We start from the raw sequence: 21,113 nt of genomic DNA on the forward strand, positions 1-21,113 counted from the left end.
CTCTTTAAACAATTATATATAGCTACACAAATATTAATATACATATTACATTTTAGTTTTTAAGTGTCGAGTCATTAGTTCAATCAAATTTAATTTGGTTGAATATCAATAAAAATTTAATATTAAGACCGAGTTATTTGTTTTGATTCGGTTCAGTTATGCGGTTCAATTAGTGACTCAGTGGTTCGACCATTAACCCAGCGACGCAGTACCCCTGTTGTGTTAATGATCGAGCCGAATTTTAAAATTATGGTTTCTTCTCTTTCAGAACCTGGATCTTCAATATCAACATCTTCATCACACCTTTTCTTGATGAAAATTGCTCTTCTACCATCAAGATTTGATCAATCCCATACAAATTGACGAAAATACCTAAGTCACCTTGAACTCCAACGCGAGTTAACTCACGCTCATTACAGGTCAACATGACTTAACTCACGTTGGACTTAACACCAGCGTAATTTTAGTCATGTTGGGCCTGTGTCCACTACCAGAATAGTAGAAACACATTTCCCTCTAATTCTTTCATACATCCATTCCTATAAAAAAAAGTCTATGTTTTCATCATTCATTCAACCATCCATTCATTCATTCATAATTTACATATGCATAATAAAACAAAATATAACGCAAAATTAAATCGATAAACTAATGAAAATGTCATAAAAATGTGCACCGACTCGAGTGTAAATATAATACATGAAAACCAGCCAAAATTTCATAAAAAGAACTACAAACATACAAATGTCCTAAAAACGCTAGAACAAGACCCTACTCCAGGGACTGTGGCTCCGAGTCCTCCTCCGCAGAACCGGCTCCTCCTGCAGCATGCTATACTCCGACCGGATACCCTCCATAATGTCGGCAACGAGAGGATTTGAAATCACATCAGGAACCCCATAGCACTATCCACTCTCCACCTGATGTTCTCGATGATCTGAAGTTGGTCGGAAACCTGTCTGGCCCACTGTTGGTCAATAATAACCTCCTCATAAGGAGGGACATGAGTTGTGTACGCAGCAACGGACGCAGAGTCGCTCATAATAGGATGGGATACACGATAGAACCATTTGATGTACCCCCTCGCATACTTCCACAATTTATTTGATGGACTGCTTCGTAAAAGAATTTAAAAACATGACCGCCCGTGTTTTCCGGAAAGAACCAACTTTGATTGGTTGAATTGTGTCTCACGACCACTTCGGGAACGTTTTTCTCGGGATATATAGCACTACTTTTTTTTAATGCATTGGTAGTTGAAAATGTAGCACAATGTCTTTTTTTTTGAGCAATGTAGCACAATGTCTGAAATGCGCAAAAAATGAGTCGATATCAACATTTAAAAGTAATACAAAAACATTTTAGTTGTGAATTTGATGACATTAAATTTTCTTAAGAAATATTTGATTGAAATTAATGTATTATAAATACTCTTATTTTTTTATAAAATATATAAAAAACTGAATTAATTAATTGATTTGTCACAAACATTTGGATATATATTCTTTCAGTTTATCATCCACAACAAACTTTGGATATATATTTCAGTTTTATATGAATTTATTACTTTTTCAAATATTATAGTGATTTGTTTTTTATTTATACGGAGTACATCTTCTTATAAAATATACCCCCTTTAAATCATCCCACTTTAAAAATATATTTCGTGGAAAATTTCAGTTTTATAAGCAAACTATTGCTTCCTTAAAAAAAAAAAACTTTTTCAAAAATTCTTAGCAATTTGATTATTTTATGAGGAAATCAATCATATTTATTTGAATAAAAAATTAAAATTATCTCTTTTTTTATTATAATTATAATATTTATTTCGTTCTTGTGGGTATTAAGATCTTTTTTTTTTTTTATCATAATATATATATATATATATATATATATATATATATATATATATATATATATATATATATATATATATATATATATATATTAAGTGAAATGTTTTATTTCTTTTGAAATACATATAAGTGTTTTATTTTCTTTAGAAATATATTATATATAAGATATGTCACGATTTTAATGTATAAGCTTAAGGTCGTGTCTATATATAGACATGTGGGTTGTATCAATTTGAAGAAAACAAAAACCCTCTCAAGTTCTATTTCCGATCAAGTTCTATTTCTTCTTGTTAGTATAATAGCAAGTTAAAATATGATTATTTTGTTTCTTATTGTTCTTATTGGGTTGAAGACTTCAGGAATAGGTATGCATCTTGTCTAATCTTGATTTCTATGTTTCTCCTTCAAGCAACTTTTTATGTTGATATTTATAAAAGCAAAATTGTCTCAAGTCCATAGAAAATACAAAAAGTTATATGTTTTAATCTAACACTAACAAATAAAATAATATAGTTTGGGTATTTTATTTAATTTAAATTTAAGAGTTAATTATTTGTTTTAGGAGAAGAGTTTGAGCGTATTTGGTTTTGTAGTCATGTAAAATTTATTCGTTAAATATTTTGCTGATGAACATCTTTTGTTTTTTGGTCATGTAAAATTTTATTCTATTGTTTTTGTTTCTCTAAATATGAAATTGCTATTTACGACCTTGTAAAATAAGAGAATTCATTCTTTGATTTTTATCCCTTTAAAGTATGTCTGTCCCATAACAAACGAGCGAAATTTAGTTTTTATTTAATTTAATTTATGTTTTTTGTTTTTGTTTTGATTCTTTAGCATAATCAAGTGTTTCAATGACACCGCTACATGTTAATAAAAAAAGTAGTTTTTTTTTTTTCTTTTCTTTTCGAGATGAAATTTAAAATTTATTCCTTTTACTGAAATCACAAACATATTCATCTGATTGTATTTGTTTAATTTAATGTAGGAGCACAATCTATTGGAATATGCTATGGGAGAGTGGCAAACAACTTACCTCCTGCAAAGGAAGTAATAGATCTTTACAAATCAAATGGTATTGAAAGAATGAGAATATATGACCCTTTTCAAGAAACCTTGGAGGCTCTAAGGAAATCTAACATAGAACTTGTCATTGGAGTCCCTAATGAAGACATCAAATCAATTGCCAATAGTGTTTCATCAGCAACTAATTAGGAGCACTTTATGCAGCTCTTGAGAAAGTTGGAGGTGCTAATTTGGAAGTAGTCATATCAGAAAGTGGATGGCCTTCTCATGGTGATGTTGCTGCATCAGTTGAAAATGCACAAATCTACTATGAGAATTTAATTAAGCATGTTTCTAATGGGACTATTAGTAGACCTAATCAAGCATTAGAAACTTATTTATTTGCCATGTTCGATGAAAATAAAAAAGGACCTGCTGAAATAGAGAGACATTACGGTTTGTTTACTCCTAATAAACAACTCAAGTATCAAATCAGTCAATTACTTATGTCTTCTAACTCAACAACTCCCCAACCAGAAGAAGGAAGGATCTCTTCTAACTCAACAACTCCTCAATCAGAAGAAGGAGGAATATTATCTATGTGTTTCTCGTTATTATTTCTTTACTTTATTTAATTAGTAAACATTTTTTTTTTTAATTTCTCATGATATTTAATTTTTAGAAGGAGGGATATGTTCTATTTTTTTTTTTAATTTTATACCACTTACATCGGACCTTAGTGGTGATATTATGTTAAATTTTTGTTTCTTAGTTTTATAATATCCTTTATTATAGCCCTTGTTAGCAAGAATATATTTTATGCAACACTCAAAATAGTTCAGCCAAATACTGACTAAATTGGGTAAACTTTTAAGTTTGAGCTCATCCCTAAAGTGTGTTTCATAAATTAAAAAATTATCCCTAAAGTGTGTTTCATAAATTATAAAACTATGGACTATTTTTCTTCCCTTTTTTTTTTTTGGTTTGAATGATTGATATTCAAACATCCAGGAATCATTTATGATTTTTCGTCTTATAAAGTACTCCCTATGATCTCATTTAGGAGCAACTTTTTTCCCTGTTCATTGAATAACTAATGTACCTTATCTCTATTATTGCAATAGAATGTGCCCCTAAGTCTCAATTCTCAACCTGGCGCAATTGCTTTTGTTTTCAATAAAATTAGACTCTAATAAACGTTTAATCTAGATTTAAACCCTTGAATAATTAGTAAACCATAAATTGGTCCCCGTCTTTGTAAGTAACTCTCAAATTAGTCCTCGATTCTATTAATATTTCAAACCAATCATTGTTTTTCTCAAACTTTTGACAAAGTCAGAGACTATTTAAAATGTTAATAGAAGCATAGACTAATTTGAGAATGACTTACAAAGACAGGGATCAATTTGGTGATTTACTCCCAAAATAATCCTGTTGTAGAGCTCAGAGCTCAACAGACCACGCTTATGTCAATCTTTTGACACAATTCATAAAACAATTGATTCAAAGCAAAAACATACATCAAAATGGAAATCAGGATATTACTTTTTATCAGTTCAATTTTTGAGAACAGGATACAAATCAGTACTATTGAGTACCTACCTGTACAAAAATTAAGAGATATGTAACGAACTAATTCACTCTCATCCTACAAGTGTTTAATGAATACAACAAACTCTCACTTGAGCTGAAAACTGCATGACATATCTGCAAAATAATAAGTATTCATATTGAAATACCCCTAGCAGCATGCTTCAAGAGCTATTCCAGAATCTATACTTGCATATTCCACGATGATCTTCTGCAGAAGAGTCGCGAATAGACTTATGAAGCCATAATAGGTATCCTCCAAGTTTTAGTACATATCCAACGATTAAATTCACTATTAGAAGTTGCTTGTTGGTCCTCCAATGTTGACAACAAGCAATGGCGTGCGACAATTCATCAAGCCAAGCAAATTTGATGTAGGGCTCTAGTCGCGAGAACCTGAGTGCATGTTACCTCAAATTTTTTATTTTTTCTCAACTTCATTAAATTCCACTTTTGAAAGCGGTGTTCTAAAACTAGTTCGACCGGTTGAACTGGAAACCACATACATTACCGATTCCAGTCAGCTATTGGATTGGCCATATTTTTAACTTGGTTACCACGTCATCAAACGTTGAATCAGGAAACCGGGTTGAAAAGTTGAGAGCTAAAAACTCTGAATACAAAAATATTAGACATACTCCAGGGAATAAAACCCCAACTCATTTAACAAAGGCTGATATTGATCAACCACTGAATTAGCGAGCAAGTATGGTAAAATTCATTGAATTTACGTATATAATTATTAACATCACCGAAGAAAAACTACAGTGTCCAAAGTTACTCAATGATATCAATGAACTGTGGAAGCATCAATTTCTTCCACTGCTCCATAGAGATTGGCCGCCACTGCTCCTTTCTTCCTTCAGCGAATATTCATTTTCCTTCAACAACCATACTCAATTCACTCCTTCAACTACATATTCCCGTGATTTTTGGTTTTTTGACCGCAACCCCCTCTAGCCTCTGACCTCTCTCTACAGGTTTCCTTCACCGCCGCCCCCTTCAGACTTACCCCATAATCCAACTTCTTCTTCCACCATGTAGCCGCACTTTCCGGTGATGCGATCAGCCTCGCGGCTGCGTCATCACCAAACCAGTCGGTTTCTTTGTTGTCACTGCCACCCATGGTGGTGTTTCGAGGTTCTGATTTGGTTCCTACAAACGTGCCCTGCTTTTGATTTCTCATTCACGGTGGTTCGTTTAAAATCTAGGCTTTTGATCTGGATTTGGTCTCAATGGCGGTGGTTCATGCTACCGGAGCTCTAAAAAAGACAGTGTGGCTGCCTTCAGGGGACATGCCATGCTTCTGTTGATTCATAAGACTCGTTGTGCTGCTGTGCTGATTCGTCCTGACGTGGTTCAGATGTCTCGTCACTGCAGTCAGAGTTTGTTGTGCTCGAAAGAGCCGTAATGCTTGTTGTGCTTTGTTGTTGCAGGGATAGTTGGTCCGTGGATCTGTCCGTGTTGGCGGTCAGTTCATATACCATGTCTGAAAAGATGGGTTTGGTTTTGTTCAGATCCGTCTCTGGTTTGATTATGATGCTCGCGAATGTATTGCTCCTCCAAGATCATGATGTGCTTCGTAACATGTCTTCTAGGCTAGAAATAGTCATGTACATGTTGTCCATTGTTGTTGCGAATGGAGGGTACGGGTGTTACCGTGTTGGCGGTGCTCAGACTCGTTGATTGACCATCCCTCGATCTGGCTTTCAATTGGATTTGAGTTTCTTTTTATTAGATTTGGCTAGAAATGGCCGTGAAGCTTTCGGTCGCAGCATAGTGGGTTGTAGGCGTGGGTTCTGTATCCGTGTTGGCGGACAAATCTCTCATCTTCATGAAGTTTGACACTAATCATATTTTTTTTTGTGGTGACCGGAGTTTTAACTTCGGACCTTGCATATTTTATGCATTGTCCAAACTAACTGAGTTAAGTACTCCCTTCGTCCCATATTAAATATCTTTAATAATCTATTAAAAAAAATTGATATTTAATGTGAAAATATTCATCGAGACAAATTCACCAACATCTTATAGTAGAAAAATATGGTTAAAGTGTGTTATGTGAATAATGCATATTTTCAAATCAGATCATTTAAAATAGGACGGAGTATAATAGTTAGCACTACCTTCATTTCTTTTTAATTGTCACTTTTGGGTATTTTACACAAAACAAAATCAATAAATGTGTACTACATTTCATACCCTTATTTATTCTTTTTCATATAATAACATTATTAATTTAATATCTCATTTCATATATTTCTTTCTCTGTAATAAATAATAAAGAATCTTTATCTTTATCTCTATCTCTTCTCTATTATAAATAGGGTTTAACTTGTGCCCTAAGGGCACAAGAGCTTAAAATGGAAATAAAAAATAAGTTTTGTATTGAAAACATAAGTTTTAAAACTTTTAAGAAATTAAATATACAATTTCCAAGAAAAAACTTTTATATTTGGTTTCTTAACTTATGTCCCAAGGGCACGAGTTATCATTTTCCTTATAAATATTTAGTTTCATGATTTTTAATAGTACGTGTCATGCTGAAATTCTAAAGAGCATTTAATATTCTTTTGATTTACACAACAAGAAGTAGTGAATTGTGGTAACCGAAATTTTGGTAACGGAAAATTACCAGTATTCAATGTGGGTTGATTTTCTTTTACTAAATCAATTACTCTAGTGGATATACTAAAATGTCTATAAATGAATAACCATAAACAAACATTATCGTCCATCATCATTAACATAAGAGAGGATGGCACCTTCCACAAATTTATCCTTATTGCTCACCATATCAATGATCTTTATTTCTCACGCCATTTCACGAACATCAAGCCCTAATTTGTACAAAAGTGTATGTAAAGAAATTGGTAAGGAACCCTATGAACAACCTTGCTTGAAACTTTTAGAAACCTACCCACAAATTACTTCAGCCATAGATTATCTTACCTTTTCAAGATTATTTTTAAGGATTGTGGCAATAGATAATGCAACAAAAGTCCAACATAAAGTCAAAGAAATGACGAAAAAATATCCCTCTTCTCAAGCCATCAAAGGATGCAACATTCATTACGATGTAATTGTTGACGAGTTAACGGGTGCGTTGGATGAGGATAAGATATATATAAGCTTGGATGTTGTATATGCTTTTGATGCACTTGAAAAGTGTAGCTTAGTTAATGAAAAGATTTTTAATATTTCTTCCATTTCTACAATGAATAGTGAGATGGAACTTATTCTTGCTATTATATCGAGTGCTGCAAATCATGTACTGTAAACTTATGTTGAATGAATAAAAAAACCACAAATTTTACCTTACTTGGATTATTTTTCGTATATTACTTTTGGTATTAATGAAGACATGTATGTGGTGTGGTTGGTAAAATTGGTTAGAAGTTTGTTCTCTGTTAGGAAACATGATATTTAAGAAAGGAATGAGAGAAAACTCAAGATTATTTTTATTGATGATAAAAGTGAATATTACAAATGATGAAGTTATCCCACTAATGAGATTGTTACAACTATATATACTACTACTTCACTTATGCTAACCAGTATCTAACATATATCTCTAATATTCTCGCTTTCTTTCGCTCCGACTAATTAAACCAAAAAACTCAAATTTAAAACAAAAGTTAAATTACATATTTGATCCATTAATTTATTTATTAGTTTCATTTTTTGTCCATAAACTAATATTTATTATGTTTAGGTTCCTTAACGTTACTTTTTTAACCAAGTTGGTTGGGCTTTCGTGGTAAGGAGCTCCTTTCAAGGACGTACGGGGAATACCGGGTTCGATTCCCAGAGGGAACAACGCTTGGTCAGTGATCACGCATGAGCCCAATTAGTCGTCCACCTTTGATGTGTCAGAAACCGGTGCAAAAGCCAAAAAAAAAAATCATCCCTTTTGTCAAAAAATATTAACTCATGTCTACATTTCATTTAAAATCCGCAGCAACACCTGCAGAATTTCCTAGTGAAACGTAGAAATGATAATTGGATAATAATTCCGCAGGAAAATCCTCAGCAAAATAATAGTTACCTGCATTATTCCTGTGGCACCAGCATCCGCAGGAAACTTCGTTCGGCTGAGGGCAGCCACAACAAAATCCTCTAATTTTCCTACGGATTATTTTCCGCCTGATAATCCGCAGGTAAAATGAGAATTTCTAGTTGTGCAAGAGAAAATGGCTTCTACAAATTGTTCTGTTATTTGTGTGGTTCTCTTTTTGTGTACCATGAGTTACTCTACTAAAGCAAAAAGGACCATTCTTGGTGCTTCTGACATGTATGCAAGTAAGTGAACCTGAACCTCTATCACAGATTCCATTTGTGTGCTTGCGTTTTCCATATATAATTTGTTCTTTTATGGTTTCAGATGAAATGAATAAGAATAGAAAACTATTTGCTCCATATCAGCGATGTCGGAGAGGAAGAATTACTGTTGAACTTAATCAAACTGCTGTTGTATTTAATCAAACTCACGAGGGAAAGCCATAATTATCTTTGATTTTGCCGTATTGTGTTACAATTTCAGAAAAGAATTGTATAAAAGACATATATTAGATGGCAACTATTCATTGGTTTTGTTCATGTAATTTGTTCTCTTATAATAATGAAATTTGTGTTTACGTAATATTATTATGTATTTTAGGATAAATCTCTAATTATATACTTGAAAATGTTAGAAAAAGGCCGGATCCCGGTCCTCACATGTTAATCTTCTCCGGCGATTTGTTATGCAGTAATTGCAACGGTTGGATATATCACATAGATCAAAGATAAAAAGTAAAATAAAGTAACAAAGTAGTCTTAACCACTAAACTATAGCATGCGAGATAGCAGCACAAACGTGTGCAGGAAATGATTTGTGTCTTAGAAAAGAGTGAATCATAAACTTCGTCCTCGAATTTGCACGAATCAGTTAAATTCGTTCTCCAATTTAACAAAATATCTAAATAGTCTCTGAATTTGTAAAATGTCAATCAATTTAGTCCATCTGTCAAATTGGAGTGTTAACGGTGCTGACTAAAATTTCCAACGACGAAATTGATTGATTTGCAGAAAATACTTTTTCCTCCCCAACGGCTCTTTCTTTCTTCTCCAATGGTTCCTTCTTCCCCAAATATATAAAATAGAAACCCTAATTTTACAATCTTTAATGTACACTCCAAAATTCCCAAAATTTCTTCCAATAATTAGTGGTAACTTTCTTCCCCAATTCAAAAAACTTCAAACCCTAATTATTTGACTAACTATCAAATCGATCCTTACATTATATTAAAAACCCATAAAATAAGTCCTTGAATTATTTAATCAGATATCAATTTGATCCTTGAAACATATATATCAGTAGTAACTGTAATAGTCCGATTTTCGCTAGAATTATTTTAATTGTTTTAATATGTGTTTTTAAGTGCTTGTGTGTGATTATTTATCATTGAGTGCATTTTAATGGATTTTCGTGTTAGAAGGGTGTTATACCCTGATTTTGAACCTAAAAATACTCGTTCAAATTTCTTTTTTAACACTGATATTTGTCAATTCTCTGTTATTTTACTCTGAATCTTTACTCTCTTTTTAAACGTATTTTACTGACTCTGTCTTTTCTGACATTACAAGTCATTTAAGAACTCTCTGAAACGTCGCATTACTTTTCTTGCATTTTTATTTCAGAAATCATACAAAAGGGTATTTTGGTCATTTCCTGCAGTGGAACCCATTTTAGTCCCTGTAACTGTCTCTGAGCCTTTCTAACTTGTCTGTACAAATCATTGTTGAGTCTTTGTTTAAAAAAAAAAATCATTTCAAAAAATTGCATCTGAGTCAGTTTAGTCCCTGGGGGCATTTTGGTCTTTTCCTGTCAAAATTTCGGCAGAGAGGTATTTTAAAATACCTCATTTTTGTAGCTGGTTCATTTTAGTCCTTTTGTTGATTTTATTTTTGGTTTCACTTTACGTTTTTTTCAAATTACCAATTTTAGTCCAATTTTATTTTTTAATTGCATTTTAGTCCCTAAACAGTTTATAAATTGCATTTTAGTCCGCTTTTTCTTATTTGCTGTTCGGTCCTTCAATTTTCCTATTTTGCAGATAAGTCCTTAAGGTCAAAAGTCCAAGGCAGAGCCAAGCAAGGTCCAATTCCAGGTGGCATTATCCCATTGGTCCAGGAATACACATGTCAGCTATAAATACAAACACAGTGTCAGAAATTTCAGGAACCCACACAATCATTGACACATCACCAAAAACGAGTCTCAACTTTCTCTCTCCATTCAGTTAGATCAAAAACAGAAAATCACAGAGAAATCACCAAGAACATTCATAGAACCCTAACTTTCCAAAACCGAAAAATCAACACAGATTCAACCAAATTCATCACGGTTCTCAGTGATTCATCAAAGAATCATCATCATCGAACCGAATCCTTCACAATTCCAGTGCGGATTTGTCACCGTTAGCAACGAATCCAAGCACGATCACGAAGGATCCGAAAGCTTGAGAAGAAGAAGAAAAGAAGCAAAACCAGTAAAATCACCGGTTTATTTTCGGTCCAGCAACCGAATCCACGCGTGAAGATTGAATTCAAGAGTTTCCGAAGATCTTCGTTCAAGACCTCCAACTGAAAACCACAGGTAAACGCGTGAAACTCATTTTTTTTTCTCAGAAACGGTAACGAACACGAATCAAACACAGATCTGCAAGGTTCCAAAACTTTCATTCAATAAAACGCTAAAAAGAATCAAGAAAAATCTTTTCAAAACCGCGAACAAAAAGTGTAGATCTACAAAGATTTAGACCTTGTATGGGAAAACCAGTGTCGGATTCGTGTTTGTGACAAAAAAGGATTTCCAGAAATGTAAAAAAATTTTGAAAACGGAGAAGTTTGTTCAACTCCGGCGGCGGCGCCGCCACACTTGGGTGGCCGGCCACCGCGCCGGAAGAACAAGCTTCACCGGAGAAGATGAAGATCTTCTTCCATTTCCAGTTTCCGGCGAGGTGTAGGAAGAGAGAAGTGAGAGCTTCTCTCACTAGAATGAGAGAAGAGAGAGAAAGGGAAGAGAAAAAATAAAAAAAATCGGTGCTCCCCTCCTTTTAAAGCCAGTGAACCGGACCGGTCCAAGACCGGTCCAATCTCCTCCATCCCTGGCCGTTGGATCTAGGGTTTCCCCCCCTGGATCAATCCAACGCCTCCTGTGTAATCTGGTTTTTTGTGTGTTTGGGCTTTGGGTTTGGGCCTAGGTTCCTGTACGTTTCTTGTATTTTTGTGCTATCCACACCCTGCTTTTTTTGCTAATTGAACCTCTGTGTGCTTAATTTTTTTTTCTCTAAAAAATTCCCAAAAAATTGTTATATGTTTCTTAATACATTTTAACACTTTTGTGATATTTTCCAGTGGTTTAAAAAAATGATAAAAATGTGTGTGTTATTTCTTCTTGATTAATTTTGTGTTTGATCTAAGTTTGCGTATTTTTGTGGTATATTTTCTCATAAAATGTTGGCATGTGATGTGGATGATTGGTGTGTAATTTCATGGTGAATGTGTTGCTGATCATGTGTATATCTTGCTGATTGTGGATGTAGATTTTCATGTCTTTCTTGTTTTGCAAGCAATGTGTGTTTTTATCAAGAAATAAAGTGCAAAATATCTTTAAAAAATGTGTCATGATTCTTGGCTTGAATATGTCCTATTTATTCCCACATTATAGCTCAAAATCAAACCCCTTTAACATTGCTATAATGAGGGGATTATAGGTCATGTGCATGTCTAAGTGTCATAACCAATTTTAGGTATATTTTGCCACTTTATTTCATTTCATTACTTTTTTCTCCCTTGCTATTCTATTCAATTTTGTTTACCTTTCTACTATTTTTATGCCTTATGATACTAACCATTTCATCTCACATTTCATTCATCCCATAGTTTTGGCATCATTTTTCTATTCATTTCTATATCAATTGGGTTTGTAATAATTTTAGATAGATTAGTTCCTTTTTTAAATTCTTTACAAGACCATAGCATGTATCTAGGGCTCAATGTAAAGGACTATGGACATTATAAGGGATGTACACCGACACAAGCACCGACACGCACACACGTTGCATGATTACCGTTTAGATGTATGCTTAGGAAACGCGATTTTTTAGACAAATGCCAATTTTCAAGAAAATAATAAACTAATTCCATCACTCAAATTTTTTCAAACAAACCTTGGAGTCAAAACTCCATTGATTTTTTTTCCTTTATTTTCTTAAACAAATCCAAATGAATCCTAATTCCTACTTAGACTTTTTTTAATAAACAATTGAACCAACATTCACCATTTCCTTCTCTTATGCCTTTAAGGCCTCTTTCTTTTCTCCAAAACCATTTTCCAACAAAAATTAAAATCAACCAAACACAAAAAAACATTTTTTGAGAGAGAACTACATGGAGTTTGATCCCTTAAATGGGTATGTAGGCATGAGGTCAAAACCTCTCCAAGTCCACTAAAATAAAACCTCAAACACTTTCTCCCCCCCATTCTTAACATAAGTAAATTTCCTCTTTTATAAGTAGCATTAAAAATAAAGCATAGACATAAACTAAGAAAACGGCTCCTATAGAGTACTATAGTCACCGCGGGTGCCTAACACCTTCCCGTAGTGAAAACGACCCCCGAACTTCGAATCTAAGGGTTTTTTTTTCAATTTTGCCCTTCCCAAGAAAAAATAGAGAATATCAAAGATTGAAAGGTTCAAGCCTAATTTATGACTTGACACCCGAAAATCGCGATAACAAAGGGTAATTTGGTCGTTTTGTGAGTAAGGGTAATTTAGTAAATTCATGTGAGGATTATTTTTAGTGTTTCAAGTGAGAACCATTATTTTACTAAAGTTACTAGTGTGGTAATTAGTTGTGAGTCGGTAAGGAGTGGCGGATCTCTTTGGTGGCCGGCGGGAGCCACGGTATCCCCCAAGATTATCTTATATAGTATAATAGATGTATAATATCAGTAAGATTTCGCTGCTGCAGTGGAAAGGGGTGCCATAAATTGCCCAACGTTGGGGTTCAACCCTCCCCGCTCTTCTTTTTACATATTTATTTCCTATTTTTAGATATTGTATTAAAAAAAAGTGTTTGTGGAAACAATTAATACCATTAGGCCAATTATTATTTACTGATATATCTTGAAATCATTTAATATATTCCATAGAAGTTTGACACCCTCAAAAAATTTACTCAAGATCCGCCACTGCCGGTAAGTAATCGGTGTATTTATTTTACCGTAAAGTGCGTAGAAACATTTTAGAATTTGTGAATGAGTGGGTTAAGTCCACTAAGACATTAGGATTAAGCCTATTTGAGTAGAGCCTATATAAGTTCTAGACTTTAGAGAAAATAGGTCTTCATTTCATTTCACAAGAATTTTGAGAGAGGTAGAGAGAGAAAGTTCAAGAGAAGAGAAAAGGATTAGAAGGGAGAAAAACTTGAAAACTCAAGAGATGATAAAGATTCTAGGAGCTAAATTGAAGCTTTGGCTAGGATTATTTACTAATTGAGGTAAGGGGGTTAGAGTTCAATCATAATCAATTAGTTGTAATTTTTATTAATTGCATGCTTAAGTGCTTAATTGAGTAAGTGATTATTTTGCTCTTAGTTGTTGAAATTCGTGCTCTTGTTATGATGTTATGTTTGAGTACATGAAATTGGTGATAATTGAATTGTTGTTTGTGAAATTGCATGTTCATAGTATGTGAAAATGTTATATTGTGAATTATGCTCTAAATGTTGAATTGTGTTATGTTATTGTTGAATTGTGATGAGAATCATGTTTAATTGATGTTGTTGTTGTTGTTAAGAGATTTTGTTGTTGATGATTCATAGCTTGGGTGTTCATAAATTATGAATTGATGATGAGAAATGAGTTGTTGTTGTTGAAATGGGTTGATTTGATGAATTATGTTTAAATGACATTTGTTGTAATGTTTGATGTGTTCTTGAGAGCCATTTTAAGTGTTTTGACCTGTAAACAAACTTTGGAAACATAAGTGAACCTTGGGAGATCAAAATTGTGATTTTTGGATGAAAAAGGGTTGAAACCCGTAATTTTTCTGCAGAATTGATGACTGTTCGCTTAAGCGAACGCGTAAGCGAACAATCACAGAAGGCTCTGGAACTCGGTCGCTTAAGCGAACCGGTAAGCGAACAGTAAGTGAACTTTTCTTTAAGCTACTGTAACTTGTTCGCTTAAGCGAACAAGGTGGTCGCTTAAGCGAACATGCCCAGTTTCAGCAACCTTTGATTTTTGTTCCAGGCTTTAGGAGGCCAATCCAAACTTTGTAAAATGCTTCTTTCAACTTGTTTAATCTCTGTTTGTACTCCTAAACCTACTGGAACATGATTTACTCTTTTAAATTTGGGATTTTCTATTTTGGTTTAAACTTGAACTTTTGGTAATTTTTGGATTTTGTCGGAAACGAACTTTTGTGAACTAAAATGGATTACAAGTTGAGTCTACAGTCCATGTGGACTTAGGCAAGGCTTTTATAGTGGTTCAATGTCTTAATCATGTCAAATGTAACACCCCGTTATCCCAAAGCAATTAAATAATAAATATAACATCAGAGTTTAACTCCAAAACGGGCATGTCACACTACTTTTCAAAATTTTTTAAATAGAATATAAAACTATTTAATAAACATCCTTTATAAAACATCAATAATTTGCAGCGGAATATTTTTCAAACATTAAACATCAACATCCAACAATAAATCCTGGCACAAAGGCCCCAACATAAATATTCATCATTAATTGTTTCAAATAACAATAAAAGGCTCCACAACATGCTTCCAAAATTTGATACATAAGGAATGAAAACTATAACAACTAAGTCTCATCCCGTTACGTATCAGAGTCCTAGACACTTGGCCCACAACCTACTACTCAGGATCACCTGCAAGTTACCCATAGGAAGGACAACATTTCCAAGCAGAAGGGGTGAGATTCACAATAATAATAATAAATATAAAATTCATCAATTGAATCTAACATCCTAACATAACAATAATTATTCAATATACATATATATTTCATAATTAGCAATATCAACAATAAATGGTAATTTCAACCAACAACAACGACTCATGCAACTACATGACAACACCTCTAGACTCCTCAACAATGCGACTATGCACATGCCTGTGGTACCAATTTACAGGGCAGAAGCCCTCACCGAATTTTGAATGGTTAAAGCATTCATCAGGGCATAAGCCCTCACCAATTTGAACAACAAGGTGTTACAGGGCATGAGTGTAACACCCCGTTTTCCCAATATACAAATTTCTTAAACATTTATCAGAGTAAAAACCATAAACGGGATATCACATAAAAACGTAATCCAAAAACAGTTAAATAATAATTTAACTTCCACATAATATCTTAACATAGCAGCGGAATATTAGTTCATAAACCATAAATCAGTTTGGCACGCAGGCCCCAATAAAGTATCTCAAAAGAGTTAATCAAAACAGAAATTATCATAGCAGTTCACATAAAAGAATGAAGCATGTTATAGCATATAACCTCATCCCGTTACGTATCAGAGCGACCTAGACGACACAGAGAAGGCAAGGCCACTCACGACGACAACTGCACACTAAGCACGATCACCTGCAAGTTACCCATACGAAGGGCAACATTTTCAAGCAGAAGGGGTGAGATTTCATAATCAAATAACATTAATCAATGTAATTGCGAATCATAAATCAACATCATAATCATTCCTTAAATAACATTGCATAATTGCTAAACAGTTATAACATAATCATATATCCAATTATCATGAACAAAATCACATAATTGATAAAAACTTATCACGTAATCACGTATTCAATCATCATCAACAAGGCATCTTAATCATGACAATGTGACAATGCTCTTAGACTCCTTATATGCATGTGGTACCAATCGTCATCATAAGTATTAATATACTTTAATCGTGCGGAGGACAAAGCTCCTATAAAACGTGCGGAGGACAAAGCTCCTAATATTCGTGGTGAGGACTAAGCTCAATGAGATGCTATGCATGGACACTTATGAACAAAACATCATAATCAACATATCAACATGCATCCAATAATTTGGAGCTAACTTCATCATATACTTATGCACTTAGTTAAATAACGGAAGCAGCATAAACATGTCACATAAACGAGATGATATCATTATATCAATAGCACATAAATTGCATCATTATCAAGTTTTCATATCTTGCATGAATATACAATACATTAGTTCATGTCCAATTAATATCAACATAACTTAAACAACTCTACAGACTGCATTAAACGTCATCATTAGGTCTTATTACTAGTTAGGGGTTCACTCTAGATCAACACGTGCGACACAGATCGCACAAACACACAAGCAACTGCATCCTGGCTGTGCTCGCGAGGCGAGAGTTCTTACTCGCCATGGCGAGTACCACTCAACTCCCAAAATAAACTTGTTCTGGGTTCCCTCTGATCCTACATTCATTCCTAATCAATACTAGGTATGTTCAGGCACTCAAAGGCACTCAAGGTCCAACTAAAAAGGTCGAATCACAAAATATGACATGCTCTCTGCCTAAGCTCGCGAGGCGATGAAGGGTTGCTCGCCATGGCGAGTTGCACCAAACAACTCGCGAGGCGAAGGGAAAGGGCTCGCGTGGCGAGCGATGAAGGTCATCACTCGCGAGGCGAGGATCATCACTCGTCGTGGCGAGCGATGAACAGAAGCACGGGCAGGCTACGGGTTTTCTCGAAAATCCATCAAACAACATGGTTCAAAGCCTAATTTTGATCCCATAATCCATCCTAAACATGTTCTAAGGTTAAAGGACGGTTTCTACATCAATCTAAACAAGTTTTACCGTTTGATCATCAATTTTTAGGGTTTTGACCTAATTCCAAAACTTTTCTTAATCAATCCTAACTTTGTCAATTAATCATCAGAATTACAGCAATCAACGTTATTGAATTATTAGTCTCACCCTTACCTTGTTTGAAGAAAATCGCAGCACTCTTCCTTGGTTTCTCTAGGCTTGGCTTTTTCTCCCTTTTTCTCCAAAACAGTTGTACGTACAATGTTTTTCTAAAACTAGGTCTAACCTTTATATACCTTTTCTTAATTACTTATCTTATCTCACTTCCTCCCCCAAAACTATCTAAAATATCAAAACAGCCCTCAACTAAATATTTTATATTATTTTCAAATCTTTATTTTATTTAACAATAAAATAATTCTCATATCCTTATCAAATCTTCCAAAACTCATAACTCATCACGTCATCGATCAAATCATCATAAATCATCAAGACATACCAAAAGCATGCATATATTATATAATTATAATATAATCACCTAAACTCGATTAAATAAACGATTAAACGAAAGTGGGCGTTACAATGAGCCCTCCCGCTTTGAACGACAAGGCGTTCCAGGGCATGAGCCCTCACCGCTTTATGTTTATGCAATGGACTACACTTGTGTGTATAAACATACAACTCAACAACATCAACGACAACAACAACTGTGCATAAATAATTATGACTTACTCCACAACTTGGTCAACTTAATGATATTAATAATCAACAACAGAGACAACAACATAAGCAACTTGCAACATAGCAACGTTAATAATAACAACTCGAATGATATAAACAACGATATTTTCTATCTCATACATTTTTCACATAATATATGTAGCTTGAATTAACCAACAACATCAATTATATCAGTTTAGATTCACTGAAAGGCTATACCTTTATAATCAACTTTCATTCCTACCCAAAGACCAACTCATGAACTCATTAGCCCCTTTATACAAGGTTATTTCATACCTAAAAACATCTCTAGATGGTTAGGATAAAGTCCCTACACTTAGGAAGAAGTTTGGAAGCAATTGGAGTGAAGAAAAATGCACTTTAAAAGTTCCTGGTCAGGCAAAATCGTAGCCCGATTTTTCCCCATCGTAGTACGATTTTTTTCGTGCTGAAAACCCCAAAACCTGGTCAAAATCGTAGCCCGATTTCTAAAATCGTAGCCCAATTTCTGCTCAACAGACAACATCAGATTTTCTAATTTTCACGTTTTCGCGCGTAAAATCCAAACTGTTAACCCATTTTTGATGCCGTTTTCGCCTACACGCTCCTGACACTTATCTCTATCATAATCTACAGAAAAATTCAAGTTTCAACCACCCAAAAATCGATTTCTAAAACCTCACATAATCGCTTATTTGTAAAACGTTAGACATCGACTCTTCAAGGGAAAATCTCAATTTTCATTAACCCAACCCCAAAACTGATTGGAACATTATACTATGAACAACCTATAATCAGAATACCATCTGTACACAAATTCTATGAATTTTCTATTCAATTAACAACTAATAACAATTCTCAAAACCTAATTCCTAATTATCCAACCTAAGAACAACAACATGTTAAATCACAAATTCAGAATTTATACACTATGATTACTGAATGTTAGCCTCACTCTTACCTTAATTTCGACGAACAGCTCTACAGAAATCGGACTCCTCTTCTTGGCTCTTTAGCTTATCTTGGCTTTTCTCCCAAAACTCTTGTTTCTCTCCCAAAACTTATGTTTTGTACGTAAAACTGATTCTGACTCTCAGTTTCTATTTTCCCAACCTATTGTAACCTCCCAAATATTTCTTAACTCCTCTTAATTTCTATTAATTCCAATTTAACCTCAAACTCCTTAATAATTCTATTTCTCACATTATTCTATTAAATAATAAAAATAAATCATTTAATAAAATACATCACACTACAACATCAACAATAATTATTTAAAATTATATAAAAGACTCTAAATAAATCAGAAATAAATAAATAACGACTAGGGCGTTACATCAAACTTCATTTTTCGGGTGGGAATGTGGAAATGTGAACTTTGGGTTTTCTCATACGAACTTAAGCTAATCTTTGAACTAATGTTTAATAGTTCATAAGTGGCTTAAGCTCATGACTACATGATTGATTAAGATGGAGTTGTAGGTTTTAAAACTTGATTAAGTTACCTAGCTTTGAAAATTATCAATGTTGGCCATTTTGCACTTGATACGGACTTTGTCGATAATGATTCTTTAAAGCCGTTTAACTTGTAAATCTTTGGTGAATAGCTTTAAATGGTTAAATGAAGTTATGTGAGTGACTTGTTAAGTGTTGGATAAGATGTTCATCATAAGATTATTGTATTTCATCTTTACTTGGAATGTGGAAATTCATGTATTGATATTGAATGATTGTGGTGAATTGTTGGTGAGTGCATATATGACATGTAATGGTGAATTGTTGGTGAATGCATATATGCTAAGTGTTTGGTGAGATTGTGGTGAATTGTTTGTGTAAACATATGTATTGTTGATGAGATATATGTTTATACATACATGACTGATGGTGACGGATTTTATATCCAATGTGGTAAATGGTTTGTGTGAACATATGCATTGTTGTCGAGTCATATGTTCATGCATTCATGACTGACGGTGACAGATTTTATATTCAATTGAGGTGATTATGATGTTCTGTTGGCATCATGGGGTGACGGCCTAGACGTTGGTGACGACGGTACCGCATGCATTTATGCGTCATGTCTAGGGACATATCATATTGTGGCATGAGTCCTAGTTGTGAAAATAATGGATATACTTGTGGATGTGAGTGGTTGGTTGTGATATTTGGATTTATCATAATGAATTATTATTGAGATTAAATATTCATGTTAATTATTTAGAACTTGAAATGATTCATTTATGTTCAAATTTATTTTATTGATTATGATTGATGTAAAGCTTACCCTATTGATTTTGACCGCCTACCTGCCTGTATGGATGGGTAGACGAAGTGCAGGGTTAGTTGCTTTGGTGAGTTGCTCGGTGATTGCTTGGATAGCGGGAGCTATCTATGTTATTAGTTTCGTAGAGTCGTAAGATAGGCTCTGATCTAGGATGTTGTCTTATGATTTATTATAGATTGTCTATCCTGAATTCATTTATGTTTTGGAGAATTTTATGATGATGTATTCGATCTCATGACATGTATACTTTTGAGGTGTATAGTTTATATCCGCTGCAACTGTTGAGAATTTTTATACATGCATGTTGTTTTGGATTTTGTTGATGACGTGACGTCTATTTCTTGAATATTATATTATTCGCGTGTTTTATCGCTTTAATAGAAATAGGGCGTTACATTAACAACATAATCTTCTTCGATACCTTGAGTAGCACCAACATTATACTCTTGATTTCCTTGAGTAGCCCCAACTGTTTCATCATTTCCTTGAGTACCATCAAAAATTTCCTCTTGATTATATACTTTATTTTGCACACTAGCAACCAAAGAGTCTACCACATTTCTTTCCTCAACAGTTAGTATGTCAACCTATATAACTTTGAATGGAAGAAAGACAAGATTGATGGAGAAGGTTCAGTCCATGGTTAAGTCTAAGGAAAGTGGCAATGATGAGGTTTGGAGGGCAAAGTTGATGGACAAAGTTGATTGCATATGAAGTGAGCTTAACCATGGACTGAACCTTCTCCATCAATCTTGTCTTTCTTCCATTCAAAGTTATGGAGGTTGACATACTAACCGTTGAGGAA

At 33.9% G+C, this 21,113-nt stretch overlaps 1 protein-coding gene across 1 annotated transcript; it reads left to right on the forward strand.

The window, feature by feature from the left end:
• Positions 1 to 2,169: 2,169 nt before the first annotated feature.
• On the forward strand, positions 2,170 to 6,137 carry LOC25491909 (lichenase). The gene is made up of 4 exons (XM_039832640.1): positions 2,170 to 2,221; positions 2,845 to 2,931; positions 3,087 to 3,317; positions 5,815 to 6,137. Exons 1-4 carry the CDS (start codon positions 2,170 to 2,172, stop codon positions 6,135 to 6,137), a joined length of 693 nt encoding a protein of 230 aa, XP_039688574.1.
• The last annotated feature ends 14,976 nt before the right edge of the window (positions 6,138 to 21,113 follow it).

Source organism: Medicago truncatula, chromosome 4 (genome assembly GCF_003473485.1).
Source record: "Medicago truncatula cultivar Jemalong A17 chromosome 4, MtrunA17r5.0-ANR, whole genome shotgun sequence".
In the NCBI taxonomy this organism is placed as follows: Eukaryota; Viridiplantae; Streptophyta; class Magnoliopsida; order Fabales; family Fabaceae; genus Medicago; species Medicago truncatula.